Source organism: Symphalangus syndactylus, chromosome 17 (genome assembly GCF_028878055.3).
Source record: "Symphalangus syndactylus isolate Jambi chromosome 17, NHGRI_mSymSyn1-v2.1_pri, whole genome shotgun sequence".
Classification (NCBI taxonomy): domain Eukaryota; kingdom Metazoa; phylum Chordata; class Mammalia; order Primates; family Hylobatidae; genus Symphalangus; species Symphalangus syndactylus.
In genome coordinates, this window is record NC_072439.2 from 69277592 (window position 1) to 69289895 (window position 12304).

At 34.0% G+C, this 12304-nt stretch overlaps 1 protein-coding gene across 7 annotated transcripts in view; it reads right to left on the reverse strand.

Moving 5' to 3' along the window:
- Nucleotides 1-4117: 4117 nt before the first annotated feature.
- PDCD10 (programmed cell death 10) overlaps nt 4118-12304 on the reverse strand; it is a 51635-nt gene continuing 43448 nt past the window's right edge. For all 7 annotated transcript variants that reach the window (XM_063620444.1, XM_063620445.1, XM_063620442.1 and 4 more), the window contains 3 exons: nt 7833-7911; nt 7452-7534; nt 4118-4601 (listed from right to left, as the gene is read on the reverse strand). In XM_063620444.1, coding sequence (XP_063476514.1) covers nt 4520-4601; nt 7452-7534; nt 7833-7911 — 244 coding nt within the window. In that variant the 3' untranslated portion in view covers nt 4118-4519. The remainder of the gene's footprint in view (nt 4602-7451; nt 7535-7832; nt 7912-12304) is intronic.

Sequence of the window (12304 nt, forward strand, 5' to 3'; positions counted from 1 at the left end):
TATAGTAATGATGCAAATACGTAGTATGACTGTGGTCAAGTTATACAACTCTGTAAATTTACCAAGTATCACTGAATAGCACAGACTTAAAATAAGTAAATTTTATGGCATTAATTTATACCTTAATAATGTTTAAAGGGACATATATGTGAATTTTATGGTATGCAAATTATGCATCAACAAAACTGTTTTAACAAAGAATGTGTATGTAAGGTGACCTGTATGTAAGGTGACCTGCCCATCTCAGTTTGCCTGATTGTCCCAGTTTTAGCACTAAAAGTTCCATGTCCCAAGAAACCTCTCAGTACTAGGCAAACTAAGATGGCTGGTCTCCCTTCAGGTAGCCTACCTTTTGTATAAGAAAGAATGGAAGGAAAACATACATTTATTGTTTTCCTCCATAAAAAAGAAGCCTCAAAACCAAAACCAGTGAAGTTGGATACCTACAACAGATGGGAATGGGGCAGAACAGATATGAGAGAAAGTTACACTTCTGGGTATATGTTTTGGTAAGGTTCTAACTGCTAGAGGCATGTTATGGCTCCATAAATTTTTTTTAAATAAAATTAGATCAACAAGAATGGGAGGAGTTTGGGAGAAAGACTTTAAACCTGAAGGCAAATTGAGAAAATGAACTCAATTGTCTTTCAAATAACATAATTAGTGAAGGAGAAAAAAATAATACAAATAATTTATAAATGCACAATGTAGCCATTGTCCTTCATCCTGAGCAAGATATAGGTATAGAACTGCAAATAAATCTTGTTTTTACAGTGATATAGGCAAAAGCAATTCTCAAATTATTTCAGATATATTACAGAATAGAGTGAATAAATTATCGATTTTGGGGGGAATCCAGGACTTTTGAGGAAGGAGTGACATAGAAATATAGAATAGCGAAGGTGAGAAAGAATCCTGTGATAACAGATTGAAATTGGAGGCACTGGTATAAACTCATTTCTGAAACCAAACATAACATGTATATGAGCACATGTAAATGCTATCTGGACATGCATATCTGAGTGTTAATGTAGAGTCATGCCTTGATATCTATGGGGGATTGGTTCTAGGACCCCCCAGGATGCTCAAATCTAAGGATGCTCAAGGCCCTTAAACAAAATGGCATAGCATGTGAATATAACCTATATACATTCTCCCATATACTTTAAATCACCTCTAGATTACTTATACCTGATACAATGTAAATAATACGTAACAGCTGTTATACCATATTTTTAAAATTATCATTGTATTATCTTCTATTTTCTTGAATATTTTCGATCCCAAGTTGGTTGAATCCAGGGATGTGGAATCCACATATGCACAACCCATGGATACAGAGGGCCAACTGTACATACTTGACTTTTCTAGTTCTGTCTGCTGAACAGCCTAGAAACAGACACCCAGTAGCAATGAGTATATCCAGCAACCAGATCTAGGTATCTAATATTCCCTAGGGTTCTATGGAGAAATTGCTGACTCTAAATCCTGGAATATCTTTTATGTAACCTATGAAGTGCTTCAAACGAACGACAGAGGATATCACAAGGACATCGGAGCCAGCTCAATAGTTTCTATTGGCCAAATCTAAGGCAACTTGAGCATCAAAGTAAGTATGGTAAAATTAATTAAAAAGCACTGGAAAAACATTAAAAAGCATGAGTTTATAACAATAACAAATGTAAAAATGAGATGGATACAGATGGATGAATGAATGGATGGATCAGGGGAGAAAGGAGGGCTCCTGCTTACAATAAAATATTTATTGCCAACTGGTACATGTGGAAAGAATGCTGAAGTTGAAGACTGAATAATCAAGAATCATCAATGCATGCTAAATCCTGAATGAAAATGTTGTTAGCATGGACTTAAGAGTCTCCCACAGGTTGCTTATTAATTGCAATGTAAAACACAGTAACTATACATTGGAGAAACTGAACACTGCCTTGATCAGGTGATCAAAATTGGCATCACCAATAAGATGGACATTGTGTGCCCCCAATATCATACCATGATGACATAGTACCATCAACAGAGTATTCTCACCAAGAATGCATAACTTAAATCCGATTCAATGCTATAAAAGACCAAGGTGGCTATGGAAATGATCCAGAGTAAAGGAGACTTAAAGAAGGACAAATGAACAAGCCAACAATAAAATGAAGAGGGTAAAATCTGAATAATAGTTGAGTCTTAAAGGACATACAGATGTTCTTTGCACTATTCTTATGCTTGCAAATTTTCTGTAAATTTGAAATTATTTCCATATAAAACGTTTAAATCAACTGAGACAGCTCAATAATGAGTTGTCAACCTGTTTTGCCTGATTAGGCTTTTAAAAGTCATTTTTTAAAAAATTTACTATTATATGATTTTTTAAAAGTGTGGAAAGACAGTATTTTAAACATCTAAAACAGCAATAATGTCCATGATCCTTTAAAATGAGTACAGTTAGATTTATGAAAAAACAATCACATTGCTCTAATTTTTCTCATTTTCCTGTGGTCCTGGGAGAGGTTTCTCAAACTGGTGTTTGGGAACTAATATCCTAAACAAGACATATTTTCAGTAATAGAGGGAGTACAGTTCAGTGGAAAGAACATGGAATCTGAACACAAATTTAAACTCTGGCCCTAGCAGTTACCAGCTGTGTACCCTAAGCTCTGTCAGTTTCCTCAATTGTAAGATAGCTAAATCATAGGACTGTTAAGAGAATTATGTAAATGTAACTAGTGCCTGACACAGAGAAGGTGCCCAACAAATTTGTTTTCCTCCTCTTCCTTTCCTCTGAAGCCACTTTTCTGTTCTCTGGAAATGAATCTAACTGGGGCCACTCTGGCCTTCTTTTAACACAAACTCAGCCCTGTTGGAAGGATCACATAAGAAACTAAAGTACTCCAAGAATAAACCTCCTTTGTGGAGGAATATTTCATGAAAACAGAAGCCAGAGATAATGGATAGTGGAATGATAATATGGAAGGCTTATAAAAACAGGTGATTTGAGGCATGTCTGGTAACTGGTTGAGTTCTTTTAAGGAGGGTAAAGACAGCAGAAGGAGTGATGATGTTAGATGATGTTAGAAATGATGTTTAAAAAGTCTGCTGCAAATAAAACAGTGTCTTTTTTCTTCATATATCCACAAGTCTATTCGGCAAATGATCACCCATCTCCTTCCAAGAGTGAATGACAGTTTATGCCAAAAATAAATAAAGATCAGTATTCTATTTGTCTTACTGGCTATGTATCTTTGAAGAAAAAAAAATCAAGTCAGTAAAATGTTCATTAATTAAGAGATTTCATTCAATTGTCTATTTTTTTTTGCTCCTTTCAACATATTTTCATTTACATTTAACAGGATGTTTTACTTTTACGGTGCCAATGATAATTCTTTAAAAATCTGTTTTTTAAAATGCAGAAAAAAATAAAATAACTGAGTTGCATTAACAGCAAAAAAAAATACTGCCAACAGAAACTTAGTTTAACATCTAAAATCTTTATAAAAGATAAGCAAATTCTGATTTTTTCCCTTTATTTTATAATTGAAAAATGAAACCACTTAACATGAACACTTGATACACAATTTCCTTAAAACTTCTCTATGGTGAAATAAAACTGTACCTAGTTGAAGAGTGTATATAATGTTAACACTCATGACAATTTCAATCCAACCTTTGATATAGCTTCAAATTACTATTAATTGTGGCTATTTTTTGGGAAAAAATTGTGCAAAGCTTATGAGGGCCCAGCATATCAAAGGCTTAATTTTTAAGAGTCAAATCTACATTTGTCACAAGAGTTCAAAAAGTGGCATTATAGTGCAAAAACACTAGAAAATGCTATCTCTTACTCATAAGTCTTTTAAAACAGGTTGGAAATCATATAAAAATACTCAGTACCTTATAAGTAATTAACAAAAATATTTCCATTGACTACTCTGTGTCCAAAGTGATTAAGGACAAAAATAGAAATTCTTGCTTTATTATTTGATAAACTGCTGATAAGCTCCCATTAGAAGTTTTTTAGACATTACACCAAGTTGTCTTGGTCTTCTGTTCATATATATATATATATATATATACACACATATATATATGCATTTTTTCAAGTAAAGAAATGTTTAACAGATGTAAACTATTTATTGAATATTTGCCACCAAATATTGTTAAATACATTATCTTGCAGCATATCGCTTTCAAGTTAAAATGTCAGAAACAAACACCAATATTTACAATTCTTTTAAGGAATGTTATATAATGACACATTAAGGCGTAAATTCTTTTGGCTTATAATTCTTAAAAGAATGATAATAGCAAAAGTGATGCAAAATCTTCAGTGTGAGATTATGATTAAGCTACATTTTACAAAAATATGGTGTAAGATGGCAATAATCCCATTCAACATCCTGGATTAGATCCCTTCAGGAGGGACTGATAATTTATACAGTCAAACTTTAAAATTTACAGATAAAGGCAGTTCAATACTGCCACTGAGAAGTACATCTCTTAACATATACAACTTTCAGGCCACAGTTTTGAAGGTCTGAAGTATTAAGTTGGTTTGATGAATTAGTCGGTTGGCACTTATGAACACATTTATTGCCCTGTTTAAAAAGAAAAGAATAAGCATTAATTTCATCCAAAAAATTCACCCTTTTAAGATTTATACTATTAACAGTAGCAATGAAATCAATTTTAGAAAAAAAAAGACAAGTTAGTATTATTAAAACTTTTATTCTAATTTAGGATGTAATAGTCTTGCATCATTTTAAACTATCTAGTAATTACTGCCCCCTGGTGGTTCTGACTGGTAATAAAATGTTGGAGGACTGCTAATGATAGATGGCGCCTCAACAACCCAGTTCATTTATAGGTGGAACAAGTTAACTGGCCAAAAGGAGGATTCAGATGCGGTCTCCAGCTGTGGTTTCATAAAAGTTAACAAGTAAAATCTAACAAAGTATCATAATATCAAAATCTGTAATTAATGGACATCATACTCAAGAAAAAGTTAATTATTTCTAATCTGATTCATCCCAATCTCTTATCTCCTTAAAGAAAGGTAGAAATTCTAAACCACAAACTACTACAAACTACTTTTACTATAAACGTACTTTTAAAACAAAATAATCATGCAGTTTCAAAATCTGGGAGCTGACAACATATAAAAATATATTCTTTAAAATTGGCTTTGAGCTAGACCACATTCTCCTAATGGCTCATCTTCATGCAGCTGGGATTCAGAGATGATGCCCTAGTCCCATTGTGTGGCCTCAACAGTTTCCTAGTATCACATCTAGCATGTATCTGCATCCTAGACATTTCTCAAAAGAGAAGGCCCAGGGACTGGACCCGGTGGCTCACACCTGTAATCCCAGCACTTTGGGAGGCCAAGGTGGGCGGATCATGAGGTCTCTTGGAGTGTGAGACCAGCCTGGCCAACATGGTGAAACCTTGTCTCTACTAAAAATACAAAAATTAGCTGGGCATGGTGGCATGTGTCTATAATCCCAGCTCAGGAGGCTGAGGCAGGAGAACTGCTTGAATTCAGGAGCTGGAGGTCACAGTGAGCCCAGATCCAGCCTGGGCAACAGAGCAAGACTCTGTCTCCAAAAAAAAAAAAAAAAAGAGAGAAGGGCCAGGAAGAAATAGCTGAATCAATGCAAATCCATCCCCCTACTAAAAGATGGCCTACAGATCAGGTTCTATCAACAATTTTCTGTTTTCAGGAAACAGGTATAAAACTCAAGCACATTACTGACACACAAAGAACTGGAATTTTAAAAAGCTGCTGAATGCAGAGAAAGTAGCAGCAAGGACACTGAATCCACATGCAGAGTAAATAATTTCAATTAATTAATGAAAATTAGGCTCTAAATTAATGTCTACCTTTTGTTGTGCTTATTCCATAATAGTAATTAAAATCAGAAATAATAATCCCATCATGTAAATTATTATTTTAATGTGTTTTTGATTATTTGAGCTTAGCATAAATCAAGAAAAAAACAAATAAAAGTTTATTTTCAAAACACAAATGCCAGCTTATTAAACTAAGTCATCAAGGAGCATTTCCCTTAGACAAACCTGTGTGTGGAACACCACCACAAAACAAATAATAAAATTTAGCTCGATATCTCTAATTCATAATATAAATGTAAATACTTCAACCTGTTTGAACTGTTAAAAATGACTGAAAATTAACAGAATTCTATCTAATGTATTTTTATCATTTTTAAATATAACTAAAATAATTCTGTAATGATGTGACATGAATATAGAGATCTTAAAACCTGAATAGCGGGACGGCATGACCGAGGTCTCTATTTACTTTTCTGACTTTAAGCACTGTTAAAAAATAATCTTGTTCAAAAAATTCTCACATTTGACTTGAAGTGCAAGTAACTACCTACATGGCCAGACTTTCCATCAGTTTATACATTATACATATGCATGTATGTATGTTAAAATACATAAAATCTCTTGGTTTTCTATAGTGCATCACAACCAATTATATGTAAATTAAAAAATAATGTCCAATTTACATTTTAGTATATTTCCTATTTTATAGAATGATGCTGTGAAAGCCTCTTTCCAGGACAGTGGGTCAAAAACCTTACAGCACTTTAAAAACATCTGAGGCACTTTTACAAAACATCTAAACCCTGACTCCACTCCCAGCCAACTGAATCAGAATCTCTGCAGGTGGGGCCTAGGCAGTGGGAATTTTTTAAAAACTGTCCTCAAGTGACTCTAATGCACAGAAAGGACTGACAACTATTGCTTTAACTTTAGTGCAGTAGTTCTCAATAGACCTGTAATGTCAGTATCATCTGAAAATTTCTAAGAAATGCAAATTCTTGGGCTCCATCCTAGACCTACGGAATCAGAAATTCTAGAAGTGGGACCCTTGAACAATTTGCAATTTGACTGTAACAAGTCCTCCAGATGACTCTGATGCCACTAAAGTTTGAGAACCACTGTTTCAGGAGTGTATAAAGTAGGCCAATGAACTAAAATTCCTTTTACATTTTCAAATGGTTAAAAAAAAATCAAAAGAAGAATATTACATGACAGGTAAAAATTATTTCAAGATACTGAAATCTGAATTTTGTATGAAGTTTTATTAAAACACAGTCACACTCCCTTGTTTGTACATTGTCTATGGCTTGTTTCTGTACTACAACAGCAGAGATGGGTGGATAATGGCAACAGGCCCACCAAATCTAACATATTTACTATCTGACTCTTTTCAGAAAGCGTCTGATAACTCCTGTTCTAGAAAGGAGTTATGGCTAGATTAGCAACCACTCATTTTCTATTGTTAACGGTCTGCCTTCATTATCAGTTGCCTGGAGTACTAAAAGTAAAAGGGCTTAATTTATGTGGTTTTCATATCATATAAAACCACATAATCTATTTAATTTTAAAAGTAAAGGATAAATTACAGTACTTACTTGCCATCTTTAAAATACGTTTTCAGAGTATCACTGAAACTTTTGGAGTATTTTACAAATTCTTTCTTTTGGTGTTCAAGTGCCTACAGCCACAAAATATAATAAGAAATAAAGTACTAAATAAGAGAAATAATCACAAAAGCCAAAGGCAAGGACAAGGGATTATACAGGATATGGGATGCACTTTATATGAATATTACTAATAAGCAATTGTGGAGTATTTACTTTTAAATAAAAAGGCATATTTAAATTCAAGAATAAACTCAACAGTTAATGACACAAAACTATTTCCAACACTCAATCTTATTTTTAAGTCAATAAAACAACTAGGCATAAACCAACATCTAGGATGTCAACTAGCAAGGCTTCTACTAAACGTACCCTGCGGTTCTGGTATTGATATTTCTTGAAGACATTATTCACTGTATCAAGAAGTTCTTTTATTGCACTAGCTATATCCCTGTTGGGAAAAGAATAAAGAATATCAGCTACATTAGAAAGAAATTTGTGAGAGAAAAGAACATCAGCTACATTTGAAAGAAATTAAGCACACTCTTAATCTAATCACAGTACACTCTTACTTATGGTTAAGTGCAATCAGTTCAAGAACAGCCAGCCTTTTTGGCTAGCTAGTTGGAGTGGGGATTTTAGTCTGTACCCCTCTGTAATCCTGATTCTCTTGCACTGCTGACCAAAGGTTGCCAACCAAAACCAACTTTCTCAAATCAATCGCATTTCATTAAGCGTTCCTTACTCAAATTTATAAAAAGATAAACATTATCTATGCCTGTCTTTTCCCATTTTAAAATTTTTCTTTGCTCTGGCTAATGTAGCTATATTCAAGCTACCATGTTCTCTACTTTTTGTTATTTGAACAAGGAACAATTTTATAATATTCTGCATTACATATAATTCAATTCTGTATTTAACAATGCTGTATGCTAGATACCTATTAGTTTTGATGTTTAACATAAAATATTTCCTCCTCAGAAAATATTCCTCCTCCTTTACTTTTTTATAGACACTTTTAGCTTCTATCTAGCAACCAAATATCCTCCTCTTTCAAACACTTGCTGTCAGTCACTATTCCCTTTGGAAAATATAATATTTAAATTACTAGGGGAGACAACATCACAATATTCTTCGACTTTAACCTTCCCAGCAATCATCCTTTGACTATATATGCATCATCACCTCCCTCCCCTTTCTAAAGAAAAAAAAGAAGAAATCAGTAATTCTCATTTGAGTTGTTCTTCCTATCCATGCACCATTTTTTCTGAACTTTTTTTTTGCTTTTCTATCTAGCCCCTTTCGATTTCCACATTTTAACCTCATAGCAATTTTTTTCTGCCAAATTGAACTTTGTGTAATTCTGCATTCTCAAATAGTCTCACATTCTCTACGACAAACCTTCTTTTTCACAGCCATTCTGTTAGATGTTAGTCACAACAAAAACTTCAAATGCAACTGTGAAGAGATGAATAAGATGGAAATCTGCACCATCCTAAACATAACATTTTATTACTAATACTAATTACAAATGCCATATTTCAGTTATTTCCTATCTAAAACATTTCAACATTCCTATTGCAAAGGGAAAAAACCTCAGTGTCCAGGTTTCTGTGTGCATGTGGGTGTTTCCCAGCATATTTTTCAGTAAATAAGCATGTAGAAATTTTAAGAATTAAAAGCATACAGAATTTTGATATTTTTTTAAAAAGTATTTTAGAGTACTCTGAAGTAGTAATTACATTTTCATTGATTATTTCAATAATATTTTACTTATTACCTCTCTCAGGTCAAACACTGGTATTGGGCTGAAACATTGAAACATTACATATTCAAGTAGGACAGTAAGTCTTACATAAATGTTATCTAATTTTTTTTTTGCCTCTGGTTTAGTAACAGCAGTTTTTAATTAGATAACTATTCCTTTCATTTATGGCTTAAGTAAGTTGAATCTCTGTATATTGGTGTGATGGACATAAACCCACCATTGTTTAATAAAATGCTGTCACAGGACTATTCTGTGAGAAAAATTACAATTTCAACAAATAAAAAATGTCAAATCTCCAAAATTGCAAGCTTCTCCAAATCCACAATGGAGTTATTTAAAATGGAATATAATGGAGCAAATTACATAGTGATCAGACAGAAGTATATAGTCTCACTTTGTAGTATATTTCAATATTCTGATAAAGAGGAATAAAATGTGTTTCCGGGGCTAGTCATCAAGATGAACGTATGTTTCATATACAATAACAATGGCTGGATTCTACAAGTCAAAAGAGTGGGTCTGAAACATGTTGCCTCATGCACCTAGGGAGACAAAAAGACAAGGGGAGGAGAAGGGAGGGTTTTGGTGGACAAAAAAAGAGAGACCTGCTGATAAATACTGGAAATCTCTATTTTAAAAGGGGATGGTGGGAGGCGCAACTCCTCAGGTGACTGCTGATGAGTCAGGTTTGAAAACTTGGAGCTAAGGTTTAATGCCTTATTGGAACAGAGCTCTCTGTCAACCAACGCCATTTATTCCTAAGCCTCTGTTTGGACACGAGGCAAAAGACTGTTAAATGCCTACCAAATTGTAGAAAAAATGTTCTCTAGAAACAATCTGCAGCAATGTATGTCAAATATTATGTTATACATATGTACACAGAAAAGTATTTTCATTTATGGCACCAAGGTGTGCACATAGGGAAGCTAAATTATATTAGTAACTACCAGAAAGTTTGTTTCCTACGAGAGAAAATACCAGCACAAAAAAAACACTACAGACAACTAACCAGATAAAGAACTGAGAAAAAACTTGAGGGTAAAATAAATATCACATAATTAATGAATGCAGCTTCATGCAGATGAATTCTGTGATAAGAGGCAGATAGTATGAGTAGAAGAAGGAACTTAGCAATTTACCATCCTAATAGTTAGGGCAGCTTTGCGAAACATACACTGAAAGGCAAAGGCTTCAGATGAAATGTAAACATACATCTTATCAAAAAACTGCATGGAAAAGTAGAGTTTCTAATCGTGCCACCCAAATTTGCATGATACGTATTTATCCAAATATGCTAATGAAAGGGAATCCCTGTGCTTTATGCTGAGTTTGGTTTAGACGGGAAAACTCTGAAAAAAATCTATTCTGAACCCTTCATGAAAACTCCTAACTTAAAACAAACCTTGCTGAATTTTAGCCTAAGAATATGCAAATGCAGATTACAAACAGTAAATAAATGCCTGGCTTTTTTATTTTGGTCTGTTAAATCACGAGTTTCCACTAGTTTTCCATTAGTTGAGATGTACTGGACTTCAAAAAAAAATACAAATTACTTTTATAACATATTTGCATAGCTCAAATGTACTCATGCACACACATTCATTGATCAAAAGGCCTTTTAAAATATTTGCTGGATCATTTTTCCTAATCAACTCCATTGAGAAAAGGGAGGAAAATCCTCATTTCACAATGCTATTATAGCATGTACTGTTGAATGTATGCTAGGTTCTGTGCTAGGCACTTCATGTACATCATTTCTTTCAATTCTCACAAGTCATTACCATCATTTTCAGAGGCACAAACTAAAATGACAGAAGTTAAGCAACTTATATCCAAGGTTACATAGCTAAATGTTGGAATGGAGATTCAAACCTAGGTCTGCTAATATATTCAAAATTGCCTGAATATTTATTAGCTGCCAGGATTCTTTTTTACTTGTACTTTGATACAATCTATAGCATTACCTATAGTACTTGGTGTAATACGTATATGACATACGCTTATTGAAAAATGTTGCTAAAATGAATAAAGGGGATAACTACCTTAGATATAAGAAAGTAAAATATCGGAGAAACGCCTGAAGAAGTCATTTTCTATTTTGGTGCAATTTTATCCACTAATTTGTCAATTAATAGTGGTAAGAACATACATGAAAATGTACCAATATATGACAGTGATACAAATAATTATACTTTACCCTATCTATGCTGTTCATATGCGGCTGAATTTTAGTCTCAGAAATAACATACATATCAACAAACTTGCCAGGGCAAATTATCCCTCCTCAAATGGTTAGGAAGTAAATTTTCATTGCCACCATTACTCTTAATTCGATTGTGCTAAATTAGTACACTCTAGAAAACAGAACTGAAGTATTATCACTCCCTCATAAAGGAAACAACACCCTAAAGAAAGCCTCTGTCAGTGACTATGGACAAGACTCTTAAGCTCAATTTCCTTATGACTAAAATGTGCTGGTAATAATGTGGTTTTCAAACTGCAGCTCCCTAGAGTCACAGATGGTTTAGCAGAGATGCCTCAGGGACTCTGTAGGGGGAAAGAGGATGTCAAAGTGACAGGATGAGGGCTCTGGGCCTACATTTCTATCCCAGCTTCAACCACAATACTGTTATCTCTCTCACGTACCGGCATTCTATGTTAAAATATCCTTTTTCACATTTCTTTCAAATGGCAGAAACTCTATTTTTCAATCTCCAGATTACATCAACATTGGAAGTCTATGATTGGGAAACAGCAGTGAACACCTGGCATTAGATTGCCTGGGTTCAAATCCAGCTCTACCACTTAATAGGTAAGTTCTGTGGCATTACCTAATTTTCTGTGCCTGCTTCAATTTCCTCACTTGCTACTGGGTTGTTGTGATAAGCAAATATATGTAAAGTGATTAAAATAGTGCTTAGCATATAATAAGTCCTATATAAATGATTGCTATTAAGATGACATTGATTGGCTGAGCGCGGTGGCTCACGCCTGTAATCCCAGCACTTTGAGAGGCCGAGGCGGGCGGATCACGACGTGAGGAGATCGAGACCACGGTGAAACCCCGTCTCTACTA